Source organism: Entelurus aequoreus, linkage group LG20 (assembly GCF_033978785.1).
Source record: "Entelurus aequoreus isolate RoL-2023_Sb linkage group LG20, RoL_Eaeq_v1.1, whole genome shotgun sequence".
Lineage (NCBI taxonomy): Eukaryota > Metazoa > Chordata > Actinopteri > Syngnathiformes > Syngnathidae > Entelurus > Entelurus aequoreus.
In genome coordinates this window covers 727,088-742,500 of record NC_084750.1, presented here as the reverse complement: position 1 = coordinate 742,500, position 15,413 = coordinate 727,088, and the positions used below count along the sequence as shown (strand labels likewise).

At 40.1% G+C, this 15,413-nt stretch overlaps 2 protein-coding genes across 5 annotated transcripts; both read left to right on the top strand.

Moving 5' to 3' along the window:
• The first annotated feature begins 233 nt into the window (after positions 1-233).
• Positions 234-6,515, top strand: LOC133635757 (uncharacterized). The gene is made up of 4 exons (XM_062029025.1): positions 234-661; positions 3,092-3,259; positions 3,785-3,946; positions 4,435-6,515. The coding sequence occupies exons 1-4, from the start codon at positions 538-540 to the stop codon at positions 5,952-5,954; spliced, it is 1,974 nt and encodes a 657-aa protein (XP_061885009.1). The 5' UTR covers positions 234-537; the 3' UTR covers positions 5,955-6,515.
• Positions 6,516-11,561: 5,046 nt separating this feature from the next.
• On the top strand, positions 11,562-15,413 carry LOC133635794 (gastrula zinc finger protein XlCGF17.1-like). Of its 4 annotated transcripts, none has more exons than XM_062029080.1 (3): positions 11,562-11,811; positions 12,515-12,630; positions 14,285-15,412. In XM_062029080.1, exon 3 carries the CDS (start codon positions 14,335-14,337, stop codon positions 15,256-15,258), a length of 924 nt encoding a protein of 307 aa, XP_061885064.1. In that variant the 5' UTR covers positions 11,562-11,811; positions 12,515-12,630; positions 14,285-14,334; the 3' UTR covers positions 15,259-15,412. The 4 variants fall into 4 exon arrangements, with proteins under 4 accessions (XP_061885064.1, XP_061885068.1, XP_061885067.1 ...); XM_062029082.1 differs by having other exon boundaries at positions 11,594-11,611; XM_062029084.1 differs by lacking the exon at positions 12,515-12,630 and having other exon boundaries at positions 14,320-15,413.

Below are 15,413 nucleotides of genomic sequence, written 5' to 3'. Positions count from 1 at the left end.
AGATTGGTTAGGGCCAGGCCTGCTATATCGTATTATAATTATATCTGCTTGGTGCTTACTAAAATGATGAACTCGTTAGATACGTGTTTATTTTTTATGTCACATTTTGTTTGCTTGAATTAATTGATTAGATCACATTATTTGCGATTAAAAATATTTTCAGCCGCAGTTTTAAAAAAATATTTTTGATTCACTTCCGTTGTCAGCGCACTTTACTTCCGTCGTCGCCATCTTCTCCCATACAGGGAGCGGACCCGTACAGGGGGACGTCTCCAATGTCCGCGGCCGCAGCGAGACCCTTCTCAGCAGACTAGTAGAGCATTTTAGGCGTATTACTGCCCTCCACGGGTTCTTAACGGGATTTCCTCCTTTTGTCCTATGGCCCACACTACATTCTACAGTACAGTATGTGGCGCTCTTAACCTTTACTAACAGTTAGTAGAAGAAGAAGAAGACAAATCGCTGTTTTGCTTTTTGGCTTACCTTGCTAGTTAGCTTAGCTTGTTAGCTGCTAAAAAGTGTTGTGATTGTGTGAAAATGTGCGAAAGAACGATAGCAGAGTACGAGGAGGAACTTTGTCCAACAAAAGAGGAGAAGGAGCGACAACATCAACTACTGGACGCTGTTTTCAAGAAACATCAAGTTGTGTTACACATAACAGGTTTGTTTACTTCTTACTCTCACACGTTTACTAACTTTATAGTTGATTATGAACACTATTCTTAAAACATTTCGTCTATAAGCAGTGTGTTTATGTCATTTCACCTATTTGTGTTAAAAATATTTGTTGCAAACCAGTAATTATAATCCGCAAATAATGTGCCGTTGTTGAGTGTGCTGTCTAGAGCTCGGCAGAGTAACCATGTAATACTCTTCCATATCAGTAGGTGGCAGCAGGTAGCTAATTGCTTTGTCGTGATCACAATATGCAGAGACAGCGGGAGGCAGTGTGTAGGTCAAAAGGTATCTAATGCTTAAACCAACAATAAACAAAAGGTGAGTGCCCCTAAGAAAAGGCATTGAAGCTTAGGGATGGCTATGCAGAACGAAACTAAAACTGAACTGGCTACAAAGTAAACAAAAACAGAATGCTGGAAGACAGCAAAGACTTACTGTGGAGCAAAGACCGCGTCCACAAAGTACATCCGTACATGACATGACAATCAACCATGTCCCCACAAAAAAAGATAGCAACAACTTAAATATTCTTGATTGCTAAAACAAAGCAGGTGCAGGGAATAGCGCTCCAAGGAAGACATGAAACTACTACAGGAAAATACCAACAAAACAGGAAAAGCCACCAAAATTGGAGCGCAAGACAAGAACTTAAACACTACACACATGAAAACAGCAAAAAAGTCAAAATAAGTCAGGGTGTGATGTGACAGGTCAGCTATAGTGATGCATGGTTGGTTATGGTTTAAAGGTATATCCAACAATTGCGACAATTACTTTTTATTGTCTACTGAGTTTAATTTTTTTATGATTTCTGCTGGTGGTGTGCCTCTGGAGTTTTTCAATTAAATAAATGCGCCTTGGCTCAAAAGAGGTTGAAAAACACTGGTCTACAGGAAAGTGAATTGTCTTGTGAGGATGATGCACTGCTTTGTTTTGATACACTGGAAAAACTCACAATCTCACCAAGTATATATTTCTAATTTCTAGTCAAAATATTTAAACAAACTTAATTCAAGTCACATTTTTCAGTGACTTGTTTTTAAGGCAATATTTCCTCTGATGAAAAAAACTACTTTTGAGCATCACAAGTTTGTTATCAGAAACAAAACCTCACAATACTACAAAGTATAGCTAAAAATAAGTTTTATTTGTTAATTTCCCTGTTAAACAAACGTCACCAAGACAGTTTTGACTTACTCCATTGGCAGATTTATTTTTGCTTGTGATGAGCAAAACAAAATCTGCCAATGGAGCAAGTCAAAATTGTCTGGGTGAAATTTCTTGAAATAAGAAATAATCAATTAAAAGTTATTATTAGCTATAGTTAGTGGTATTGTGAAGTTTTGTGTCTTATAACAAACTGGTGATTCTCAAAAGTAGTATTTTTCCTCAAAAGATCTGTTGCCTAAAACAAGTTGTCGTGTCACGCTGAAACTTACTATTTAGAGCAGGGGTGTCAAACTCATTTTAGATCAGAGACCACATGGAGAAAAATCTACTCCCAGGTGGGCCGGACTGGTAAAATCACGGCACAATAACTTAAAAATAAAGTCAACTTCAGATTGTTTTCTTTGTTTAAAAATACAACAAGCACATTCTCAAAATGTACAAATTATAATGTTGTGGTTTTTTTTTTACACTTACATGTTGCGGTTAATAGTATTCTATCTTTATTTGTCGTTATTTATACATTCTGAATAATTTATGTGATAATGTTCATCAGTCAACTCATTGGTGTTAATTTTCAATCTATCAAGATATAAAAATTATATCAAAATCAAATTACAGGATGTTATTTATGTAGTTTGATCATTTTCCTCGACTGGTGCACTAACATCATGTAGTTATTATTATTTGTTTACATATGTAGCATCATCTACAAAGATGCAAATAATTGCTATTGCGACATCCAGTGGACACATTTAGAACAGCAGTTTCTTTCATTAAAACATTTCAGGTACATTTTTATACTTAGTAAACGCATCCCGCGGGCCTGATCAGGCCCTTGAGCCGTACGTTTGACACCCCGGTCCTAAATACTAAAGGTATGGTTAGGACAATGCCATTACAAGATTATGGTTAATTTTAGGAATAAGGTTTAGATGTAATAAGCTGAAGTATGTACAGGAAAAAAATGGTTACTCACTTTGCACAGTAGATTTATAAAGTTTTTTCAGGAATTTTTCGAACAGTGCTGGCTTGTTTTTGTGAAGGTTTTTCTTTTTTACTCACTTGACCATACTCACTGTACTTCTTTCAAAGAGATTTTAGTGGCTTGTTTTCATTGGTTGTTAAGCAATACACGCTTTTAACACAACACACAGGAGAACGCAAATACTCTCATTGTGTTAACAGTGTCAGTCACAAGCTATTTCTATTATTTCCTCATCTTATTTACTTACTTACCCAACAGATGTTCAGCAGCCTCCCCACATTAAAAAGGAAGAGAAGGAAGTGTGCCTCAGTCAGGAGGGAGAGTGTCTTCTAGGGCGGCAGGAGGCTGATCTCACTGTCGTTTCTGTGAAGACTGAAGACCATGAAGACAAACCACCTCAGTCCTCACAGCTTCATCACAGTCCAAGTAAGCAACTTGCTCACAGTTTCATTCTTCAAACAGAAATATAACAAGACCATCCCCAGCTAACTGATGTCACCATTAGTGTTTCAACAGAACATATATATTTGTAAAGTGTCTATATTATTCAGAATTACTAGTTATATAGACTAAAGACTAAACCAATGATTCCCAAGTGCTGTCACCGCTGCTGCTCACTGCTCCCCTCACCTGACAGACGTGTTGTCTCTCCGGACTAAATCTACTTGCTAATTTCCTTTTCTTAGTTTGTTATTCTCTGCTGTAACGTGGTTCATATTATTAGCCTTCTGTTTACGTGTACAATGCTTTTATTATATTATTGTTTCACTACTTCAGAATTCAAGCTAGCTGAGCGCCACAGCTCGCATAGCTTGTCCTCTCTTCGTCCCTCCTCTGTGTGTGTCTGCGCTGTGTGTCCCCGGCAATTCTCAGAGGGCAGCCAAAAGGCTTTTAGGTTCAAATTTACCACTCAACGACCGACGATTAACCATCTTTAATTTCTAAATGCAGCCATTACATCAGAATGTGGTGGACCACTTGAATGCTCAGATCAAAGGGAGTCGTACAGCACCCAGCAGGCTTTGGACTTAATCCTGAACCAAGTGAACCCTTGTGACTCCGATGGAGAAGACATAGCCCTTCAGCTGAGTTCAGACTCTGAAATTTCTTCTGGTAAGATTTCCTTAACATCCTATTTTCATTTGCTGATTAACAATCAATCAATCAATCAATCAATCAATCAATCAAAGTTTATTTATATAACCCTTAATCACAAGTGTTTCAAAGGGCCGCACAAGCCACAACGACATCCTCGGCTCAGATCCCACATCAGGGCAAGAAAAAACTCAACCCAGTGGGCGTAATGAGAAACCTTGGAGGGGACGCAGATGTGGTGACCCGGTGCAATGGATGCAGAGTGCATACAGTTAATAATGTGAGAGTCCAGTCCATAGTGGGGCCAACAGGGCAGGCAGTTGTGTATGAGGAAACAATGAAAACAATCCTGAATCAATACAGAGGAGGCAAACTTGAGATTTTAAAAAATATATATAATTTAAAGGATATCTTCAAATATATTTCTAACCTCGGTTGATGTTTTCATTGCTCACATCATTTGGATATTTCATTGCTCATTTCTCAAAAATATAATCATCCTACAGATGAGGAGACTTTACCGCCACCAGAAAAGAGAGGTCGACTGGAGACAAACACTTGGCCAACAGAAAAAGCAAAAGACGGCACAGTGTGGTGTGAAGAACAGGTCGGGAGGCCTCTCCCTCACAGCCCAATTGAATCTTTCGCCACAGATGGAGAGCCATCTGCTTTGGTCCGAAAAACGGTGTCGAGTCGCTTACAGAGCTTCCTCTGTTTAGTCACTCCTGACATGCTTCGAACCATTCAGGAGTGTACTGTTCAGCATGGACGCCATACACAGCATGGAAATTGGTTCATCGACCTTCCTGAACTAATGGCGTTTATTGCTGTCCTCATCCTGCGCGGGGTGATCAGACTTCCATCGTTGCAAGACGCATGGTCAGCAAAGCTGGGACACTCACTGATCATCGGCATTATGGCCCGAAACCGCTTCCAAGACATCATGCGACACCTACGCTTCGATGACAAGGACACGCGCAGTGTAAGAGTTGGAACTGACAGGTTTGCTGCAATCTCCGATGTTTGGGGGTCCTTTGTTGCCAACTGCATCACATCCTACACACCAGGCAGGAACATCACCATTGGCGAGCAACTTTTTCAAACTAAGACCCGCTGCTGTTTCCTGCAGTACATTGCAGCGAAACCTGACAAGATTGGCATCAAGTTCTGGGTGGCATGTGACTCGAAATCCAAGTATGTGTGCAATATCATCCCATATCTTGGCAAAGACCCCAGTTGTCCTAGGGGGGATAGACTGTCAGAAAATGTGGCGATGAAGCTCATGGAACCATTCATGGACAAAGGAAGAACGGTTACCACAGACAACGTCTTCACATCTTTGTCACTTGCGCAACGACTGCTCAGCCGGAAGACAACCCTCCTCGGCACAGTCAACAAGATTCGCCGGGAGCTTCCAGAATCAGCGAAAGAGACTCTTGGCCGCAAGGAATTCAGCACTCGAGTGTTTTCAACTTCTAGTGCCACACTGACGGTTTATGCGCCAAAACGGAGGAAGACCGTCTGCATCCTCAGCAGCATGCACAGAGTGGTGGAGACTCGGCACACCCGGAAAAAAAAGCCAAACACACTCTCCGACTTCAACAGCAGGAAGGGCGGTGTGGAGGTGATGGACCAGATGGTGCGAGAGTACACTGTGCGCTCAGGAACACGGCGATGGCCAGTCGCTGTGTTTTACAACATGATTGACATTGCGGTGCTGAATGCATACGTGCTTTACCAGGCATGTACTGGGGTCAAGGAGAGACGGCTGGACTTCCTGGTGGAGCTAGCAAGCGAGCTTGCTGAGTCATTTGTGGGAGTCAAAAAGGCGAATAAGGGCAACCTTCTTCGGCAACAACCTCCCACGCCTGGCCAAGGGAAAAGGGCAATGTGCCAGGTGAACTGTCGGTGCAAGAACAATCACGCCACTGTGCGCTGTGTTGATTGCTACAAGTACACATGTGGCAAATGCAGAAAGGAGATGGAGTGGCAGTGCCAAGTCTGTTCAGACAATGTCGAGGGTTGAAGCGCTGACACACCCGTCAAACACAAACAAGGACAAGCCACCATCTCGACACGTGAGAATTTTGGAGCCGAAATGCATTGGGTGTTATTCTTTATTACTTGATCAGCATACTGCACAAATGTGTGTCTTTGTATATTTCATTGAAGTCATTTAGGGAATTCTATCCTTTAGTGACAGGTGACTGAACCACGAGACCAGGGAGAAGGACAAAACAGATTCTATAAAAGCATGGTAAAACATGATCATGATGGTCTTGTCAACATTAAAATGATCAAATTTCAGTTGTTCATCTTATCAGTGGCCTAGTGGTTAGAGTGTCCACCCTGAGATCGGTAGGTGGTGAGTAGAGATGTCCGATAATGGCTTTTTTGCCGATATCCGATATTCCGATATTGTCCAACTCTTAATTACCGATTCCGATATCAACCGATACCCATACATACAGTCGTGAAATGAACACATTATTATGCCTAATTTTGTTGTGATGCCCCGCTGGATGCATTAAACAATGTAACAAGGTTTTCCAAAATAAATCAACTCAAGTTATGGAAAAAAATGCCAACATGGCACTGCCATATTTATTATTGAAGTCACAAAGTGCATTATTTTTTTTTACATGCCTCAAAACAGCAGCTTGGAATTTGGGACATGCTCTCCCTGAGAGAGCATGAGGAGGTGGGCGGGGTTGAGGTGTGGGGGTGGGGAGGGTTAGCGGGGGGTGTATATTGTAGCGTCCCGGAAGAGTTAGTGCTGCAAGGGGTTCTGGGTATTTGTTCTGTTGTGTTACGGTGTGGATGTTCTCCCGTAAAGTGTTTGTCATTCTTGTTTGGTGTGGGTCAGCTTAGGCTTGACTCAGGGAAAAGGACGCCCCTGCCATGCATAGTCCCATGAGAAATCTGCTGTTCAACACCAAGCGACTCATGCTTAATTGGGATTGACGCAAGCCCTGGGCCGATCACCCCTGTGACTGGCCACCCCTGGAGAGGGCGTCTAGTGATAAGGCCGAAACGCCCAGTGGCCCAGGGGCACACTACTGATGACGCGTCCAAATTGCAAAACACCCATCCACCAGTCATCACCAAACACTCTCAAGTATGTGCCAGCACAAATGAATTTTACAACTTATCCTGTGTTTTTGTAAACTGTAACAGTGTTAAAGTTGTTTATACGGGGACCCTCAGTGTGACCTGTATGGCTGTTGACCAAGTATGATTTGCATTCACTTATGTGTGTGAAAAGCCTTAGGTATTATGTGATTGGACTGGCACGCAAAGGCAGTGCCTTTAAGGTTTATTGGTGCTCTGTACTTCTCCCTATGTCCGTGTACCACTATGTACAGCGGCGTTTTAAAAAGTCATGAATTTTACTTTCTGAAACCGATACCGATAATTTCCAAACCGATAATTTCAGATATTACATTTTAAAGCATTTATCGGCCGATAATATTGGCAGCCCGATATTATCTGACATCTCTAGTCGTGAGTTCAAACCCCGGCTGAGTCATACCAAAGACTATAAAAGTGGGACTCATTACCTCCCTGCTTGACACTCAACATCAAGGGTTGGAATTGGGGGTTAAATCACCAAAAATGATTCCCGGGCGTGGCCACCGCTGTTGCAGCTCAGTGCTCCCCTCACCTCCCAGGGGGTTATCAAGGGTGATGGGTCAAATGCAGAGAATAATTTCGCCACACCTAGTGTGTGTGTGACAATCATTGGTACTTTAACTTTAATTATAGTCTGAAGGTATTTATACTTCTGCACATATTCAATGACCTGGTTTTTAATCACAGTTGGCTGGTTCACATGGGGTCTCTTCGTAAAGTCAATCAGCATCTCTTTTGTTTTTGCTGAAAGGAGGTAAGACATATCACACCAGCGTACAAAATCATCAATAATGGGCTGCTTTCATCTCCATTTAGCAAACTAACAATTACTGAATCATGAGCATATTTGATTATTGTTCTGTTGTCATATTTACTCCGACACAACTCTATTACTTTATTCAACATACTCGATGTTTGGGCATTCGTCCATCGATTCACGAATCACCCACGTTGTAATCGTGATACGATTCATGAATCACCCACGTTCTAATCGTGATGCATCAGAGAATCAATAATTTTTTCGACCTCCAGTTGGGACCCTATTGAAAAAACCCACTCAAATCACCACCTGTGGGTTCCCAGGGGTTCACGGCATTGAAAACCTTTCAACATCAATGATTGTAACAGATTTTCATCCATGGACCACAGTTATAACAAAGGGTGAATATATATTTGCTTTTTAGCGCCACATTCGCCTAACACAAGTGTTCAACGAGGAAATGCTCGTATACTTGCCCATGCAGACCGTTCAGAACTGAGCTAAAAAATGCTAAATAGACAACAAAAATTGTGGGAGAAAGATGCGATTGATGATATCATTACTGAGTCAACTCAGCCTGGAGTAAAAAACCCTCTCTCAGCTCATCGACCCTCCATTTTAACTATTTGTTTGTTGACGGTTAAGAATCAGTTAATGTTTTTTACTTTCCTGCTTCTCAAGACTGATGCCCATAACTTATATATATACATCCATCTTCTTCTGCTAATCTTGTTCTGGGTCACGGGGGCAGGAGCCTAAGCAGAGAATCCCAGACTTCCCTCTCCCCAGCAACCTTGCCCAGCTGCTCCTGGCGGATCACAATGTTTTCCAAGACCAGCTAGGAGACATAGTCTCGCCAACGAGTTGTGTGTCTTCCCCAGGGCCTCCTACTGGTCGGTTGTGACCTGAATACTTCCTTCTTAAAAATCCTTCATTTTAAGAGTCGGAGTCGTTAGATGCAAATGAAGCCCTCCTTGGCACGCCCCCTCATGCTGCCGAGCCTTTTCGTCCTTTGTTTACTACAGTCGCTTATTAGTTGTTTTTTTTGTTTTGTTTTGCTAAGACCGTACGGAATATGAAAACCGTGGATCGCCACCAGCCCTCTCATTTTTACTTGACTTTCACCACAACACAACATCACGGGTGGTATAGCGAGACAAGCGGCTCACTGTGATTAGTCGTCGGCTCATGAAGGGCACGACGCTAGGGTAAGAAAGTAAGAAAGCTTGGCTGCAAATCTTGTGCTATACGCTAGCTATGGTTAAACTTCTACCGAGTCATTATCCCTCCAATGTTAAATCCTGGACGTATGCATGTGTATAATGACAATAAAATGCTTTTATATTTTATATCATGCTATTACTTTTACTGCTGCTGCTTTGAACACTTGTAAACAATAGAGTCCTGAGCTGGCTAATACAGTTAGCTACGCTACAGGCGTCATCATCGTTCGCAAGGCTTATGAACGTAATAACGCATTATAATTCTAACTGGTCCATTGCCAAACACAGTAGGCAATGATCTAATTAAAAATAGTTTTTAAGAGGATCATTCTTTATTTTGCCGGAGGACGGTGATGGTATTGTCTTACATTAGAAGGCTAAGCCAGCTACACAACAAGTCGAGCTAACATTGCTAACATTTTATTCACACATGTATATCCTGCTATTATTACTTACTGTTTTATTCTTTCCTCCATTGCCATAAATAGTAGTCACAGACTATAGTAGTTTTTCGGAAAATCCATCTTTTTGTGAAGATTTGTGGGTGGAGCACTGTGGAGGATCACAAGCAGACCAGCGCTTAGCTCCACTATGAGATAGCGACGACACAGCGTCAGACGTTAATGTAAATATGGAATCCCACATGAGAACACACACAGGACTTTTCAGTTGATCATTTTGTGGTAAAAGAGTTCATTAACAAAGGTTATATGCAAGCACACATGAGAACACACACAGGAGAAAAACCCTTCAGTTGTTCAGTCCGGTTGAAAAAAAACAGGCAAAGATTGTTTGCGATCACACATGAGAAAACTTGCAGGAGAAAAACCGTTTAGTTGTTCAGGTTGTGCTGAAGACTTTTTCATGCACTGGAAATGGACTGGACACATGGGAACACACAGGAGACAAAAACCTTTCAGTTGTTAAGATTGTGAGAAAATATTCTCTGACAAAAGTAATATGAAATCACACATGGGAAGACACACAGGACAAAAACCATTTGGTTGTTCTGTTTGTGCAAAAGGGTTTGATAAACAATTTCATTTGACGAGACATATGAGAAGACACACGGGAGAAAAACCTTTCAGTTGTTCAGTGTGTGGTAGAAAATGATCTGTCAATGATAGCATGCACAAGATAACGCAAACAGGAGAAAAACGTATCCGTTTTGGAAGTCCTATTTCAATGAACCCAAAAATCACTATTCATTTCATTTGAAGTACGGGTTGAAGATAAATACATCAAGTGTTTTTAAAATATGAAATACATTGTTTTAGATATGATTCACATCGCGGTTTGTAACATGCTCGCTGTTAAATTTTTCAAACCAAAATATAAAAAAAGAACACCACCAACTAGCTTATGTTATCATTGTTGAAACAGAACATGTGTATCTTTTATAAGCCTGTATATGCCACAATTACTAATTATATCGAATAAAGAACACAAACGCAGTAAGATTGAAGCACCTGTTTGCAGTCATATGTTGTGTTATGATACAATATATGTACAATGAGAGCTCATGTTTGCTATTCGTGTACGTCATTACGTCCTTAAGCCGTCCCTTTAAAAGTAACTGTCACTAAATAGAATACCCCTAGGAATGAACACCCCCAATAATAGAGTATCAAATTATGACATTAATTGTAATTAATTAATCACAGTCATATTTAGTTCATTGTGTTTTATAATGATTTTATAGAAGTGATTGCTTCTTATTTCATCGTCACTTTTATGCTAAATGATTTTAATGATTGGTCTTTTTTAATCAATTTATTTTTTATGGAAAAAGCAACACGTTTAATGTGAAAAACTTGCTTTTGTATTTCTCAGAAAAGCGTTTTTACTGTTTTATTTAATGTTTAAACTTCAGCATTATATGTCAACCTCATGATTTATTTTAGTAGGTGGCTTGCATCTGTTTAAAGTCTGTTATACATTTCTTCATGAAGACACTTTTTTTGTTTAAATATATCATTTGATCGGACATAACGAATTTAAATGAAAATAACTCAAGTTGAGAGATGGAACGTTGAACAGGACGAGATCATTAATTTGTTGTTTGTGTTTAGTGTTCTGTTTAACTTTGTTCCTGCGTAGCTTTCCCCAATCTTCTGGTGCACTCCCCAGCTGCACTGTAGTTTTTGCTTTATCATTAAATGTACGTTTATCTTTTACAGAAAAAAATTAATTATTGTGTCAAAGCTGCAGCAAAATTGTTGGATTTGAAAGCTTTATCATATGAAAAGGTGCAGGAGGAATTACAGCAGGCGGTGGAGACGAGCAAAAGTCACAATTGCACGTCATAAATAGATTAATGTTTTTTTCTGACATTGGAGAGTCATTTGGACTAAAATACATCTTCAAATTGTGGCAGTAATGCACCCTAAGTTGGTTTTCCAACCGCCAATAAAACACACAAATTGAGTATGCAAACAAAGTTTTGTAAAAGAAAAAAAATCGACAGAAAGTCACGTGTTCCCTGCGCATGCGTGGAGCGTGTGTCTTCCAGTACCAGTCGTGTTGTGAAACGCATCTGCGTTAATTCCTTCATTTTTTTTTACATTTGTACGTATTCGTCCATCGAATGAAAAACTAAACGTTATTACTTATTACTTATGTCAGGATTAACTTAACTCGTTTCAGTGAACTGTAAAGCCTATCAGGCTTAGCTTGCTAGCTAGCTTAGCTCGCTAGTTAGCTTAGCTTGTTAGCTGCTAACATAGAGACGCGGAAGTGGTCAACACATCGCTAAGCAGAGATCAAGTGTGAGTATAAAGTGTTGTGATTGTTTGAAAATGTGAAGGCTTCCGATTTTCCCCGGAAGTGCAAGTTGGAATCCACTTTGAAGGGCGAGCGTCATCGCTCACGATAGCGCCACACTTAACAATTCCGAACTATTCGGTGGAAAATAACACTGCAGCGATCAAGTTCATGCAAAGTGAGGCTTTTATTTATGTTTGATTATTTTTTTACTTGCAAAATGTCTTAACCTGAAATGATCCTTACAAACACGAAGTCGTCAACACGTCACGTACTCGGTTGATGATTGTCGCAATCTTCGCCGTTAGCTATCCTTGTCCAGAAATAAACTTAGGAATTCGATAAAAGTAGTTTTATTTATTCCACCTCGATTGTGACAGTTGACAATGGCACGCGTTGCCTGCATTATGAATATTATTGGATAAATGAACGCCACCCTTAGTCAAGTCACAATGTAACTTCCGCCGTTAAATAGCTTGTATTCCGACACGTGACTTCTTCCCGGAAGTGTAAAGCAGTGGTGGTCAATCAGGCCAAGATGGCTGTTGTACAGCAAACTATCTGAGTACGCAAGGGGCCTAGATCTTCCTGCAAAAAGCAGATACGAGCAAAAACTTAAACTATGCAATAGAATTGATCCCTATACGTCATCAAAAAAGATTTGTTGAGTGATATCAAGGATTATGTGCTCCAAACATTATTCTACAGGACAAAACAGATGAAACTTGGAAAAGCATGAAGGTCTACAACTTCTTTGTGTGTCGCTGGGTCAAGGACATTGGTATCAAGACTCTCCCGGATAAATATGCATCGTGTTTGCTCGGGTAAGGTTGTATTTCATGATTTAACTTCACGTCTACTGCCAAGTTTGTTGTTGTTGCACGCACTGTTTACGAGTAGCGTGTTTTTATCAAAATATAACTATAGATGTCAACATTGTGTATGTGCTGAAAGATTAATTTATGATTTTTCATCAAAATATAACTATAGATATCGACATTGTGTATGTGCTGAAAGATTCATTTTTGATTGTTTATCAAAATATAACTATAGATGTCAACATTGTGTATGTGCTGAAAGATTAATTTATGATTTTTCATCAAAATATAACTATAGATATCGACATTGTGTATGTGCTGAAAGATTAATTCATAATTGTTAATAAAAATATAACTATAGATGTCAACATTGTGTATGTGCTGAAAGATTCATTTAGGATTGTTTATCAAAATATAACTATAGATGTCAACATTGTGTATGTACTGAAAGATTCATTTATGATTGTTGTCTTTGGTAAAAACTTAACTCCTTCAGGTTTTGCTCACATTTGATTCATTGTATTTAGACTTGCCGAGTTGGTGCTTTTCGAAAACACTCGTAGCAAACATGTGTTTAAGAAACACAAATAATATCAAGACAATACTTCAATTGGAAATAATAAACATTAAAAGTATATCAAACAAGCATTTAACAAAGTGATCACTGCAAACTCGTGTATTCTTTCACTGTGCTCTCTTGGATTGGAGTGTGAGCTACTTTTCTCATCGTTGTTTCATAAAATCTTGCACTATTCCGCCCTTTTTGGTGACCTCTCCAGGAATTTATCCTTTTCGTGAGTTGAACGATTCGTACAACAACACAAGCATAGGGTAATTTATTCTTCGAGAAAGGCTAAATGGTGCCTAGTACCCATTGAGAACAGAGCTAGCTTGACCACCACACATATTTAATGGAAGGGACGACACTTAAAGCATACTATTCATGTGTAAATAACTTTTACTGCGAATTAATATCAACCCCAAATATCAGTTAGTGGCCTCCTTGACTACTTATATTCGGTATCGGCCCTGAAAAAAACATTTTGGTCAATCTCTAGTAAAGAGATTGTCCCGTGTTTGTCCCCCGCAGCGATGTATCCAATCCAATCCACTTTATTTATATAGCACATTCAAACAACAAAATGTTTCCAAAGTGCTGCACAATAATATTAAAAACAATTAAAAACAATATAAAATAAATATGATTAAAAACGATTTTAAAGGGTAAAACCAATTAAAACAGTAAATAGAAATATACATTTTAAAAACACAGAGGACAACAGAGGACCACACAACTCACGTAGTGTTAAAAGCCAGAGAATAAAAGTGGATCTCAAGACGAGACCCAAAACACTCCACTGTGGGAGCAGTTCGAACATGGAGGGGCAGAGTGTTCCAGACCTTAGGGCCGACCACAGAGAAGGCCCTGTCTCCCCGGGTTTTTAAGTCTCGTCTTGGGCACCACGAGCTGGAGCTGGCTCTCGGACCTCAGAGCGCGCGCAAAATTGTAAGTTTGGATGAGGTCCGAGATATAATGATTTAGAGACAGTTCATACAAGAACTTGTTTTTTTAGTTCATGGATACCTACTGAAGGCTTCATGTGACTGAGCAAAGCTAGATGTTTTGTAAAGCTTGTGTTTGTCTTCTTGTGTCCTGTAGACGTCCGCTAAGATAATCTTCTCCCTGAGCACCAGGAGTGGAGCTTCAAGATGCAGCAGAAGGAGCCACAAACCCCCCACAACAAAGAGGAAGAGGAGGAATACAGCATCAGTCAAGAGGGAGAGCATCTTGAATGGTTGGAGGAGTTCCCAGTGATTGTGAAGAGTGAAGATGATGAGGTCAAAGGGGAAAGTGAGGAGAAGAGAGTGGTGGAGCCTCCAAGCAGCAGCTCAACTCAACACATGACAACAGAAGCTGATGGAGACCACTGTGGAGGATCACAAGCAGACAAGCTCTTAGCTCCACTATCAGATAGTGACGACACAACATCACACTCTCCTGACACTGATGATGAAGACTCTAAAGCTGATAACACACACTTGACATGTTCTCACTGTGACAAAACGTTTAGGTATCCTAGTCATCTGAAAATACACACGAGAATACACACTGGAGAAAAACCTTTTTGCTGTTCAATCTGCGGTTTATGTTTTACACAGAGTGGAAGTTTGAAAGTGCACACGAGAATACACACTGGAGAAAAAACATTTGTGTGCTCAATTTGTAGTAAAAGATTCACCCATGAGGCAAATTTAAAAGTACACACAAGAATACACACTGGAGAAAAACCTTTCATGTGTTCAGTGTGTCGGAAAGGTTTTGTACGAAATACCGATTTTAAAGTACACATGAGAATACACACTGGAGAAAAACCTTTTTCCTGTCCAGTCTGTAGTAAAAGGTTCGTGCGAAGCCAACATTTGAAAAGACACATGAGAACGCACGCTGGAGCGAAAACATACTCCTGTTCAGACTGCAATAGGAGATTTTGTGACCGACTAGCACTTAAAAAACATATGAAGACACACACAGGTGAGAAAGGGTTGAGTTGCAGTGTGTGTGGTGAAAGATTCTCTTATAAGTACCAGTGTAAGAAACACAAGTGTGCTGGTGAGAACAGCAGCAGCAAATGAAGCTGCAGGATTTGAAATCAGCCATCAAGACTTTGATAACTTTGACTTTCTAACAACATCAGTACATATAACATGTGTGACATTGTTGTTGTGTGTGTAACACATACTCTTTAATATGCTTCTACATTGTATAAATACAATGGGTTTTTTTAGAA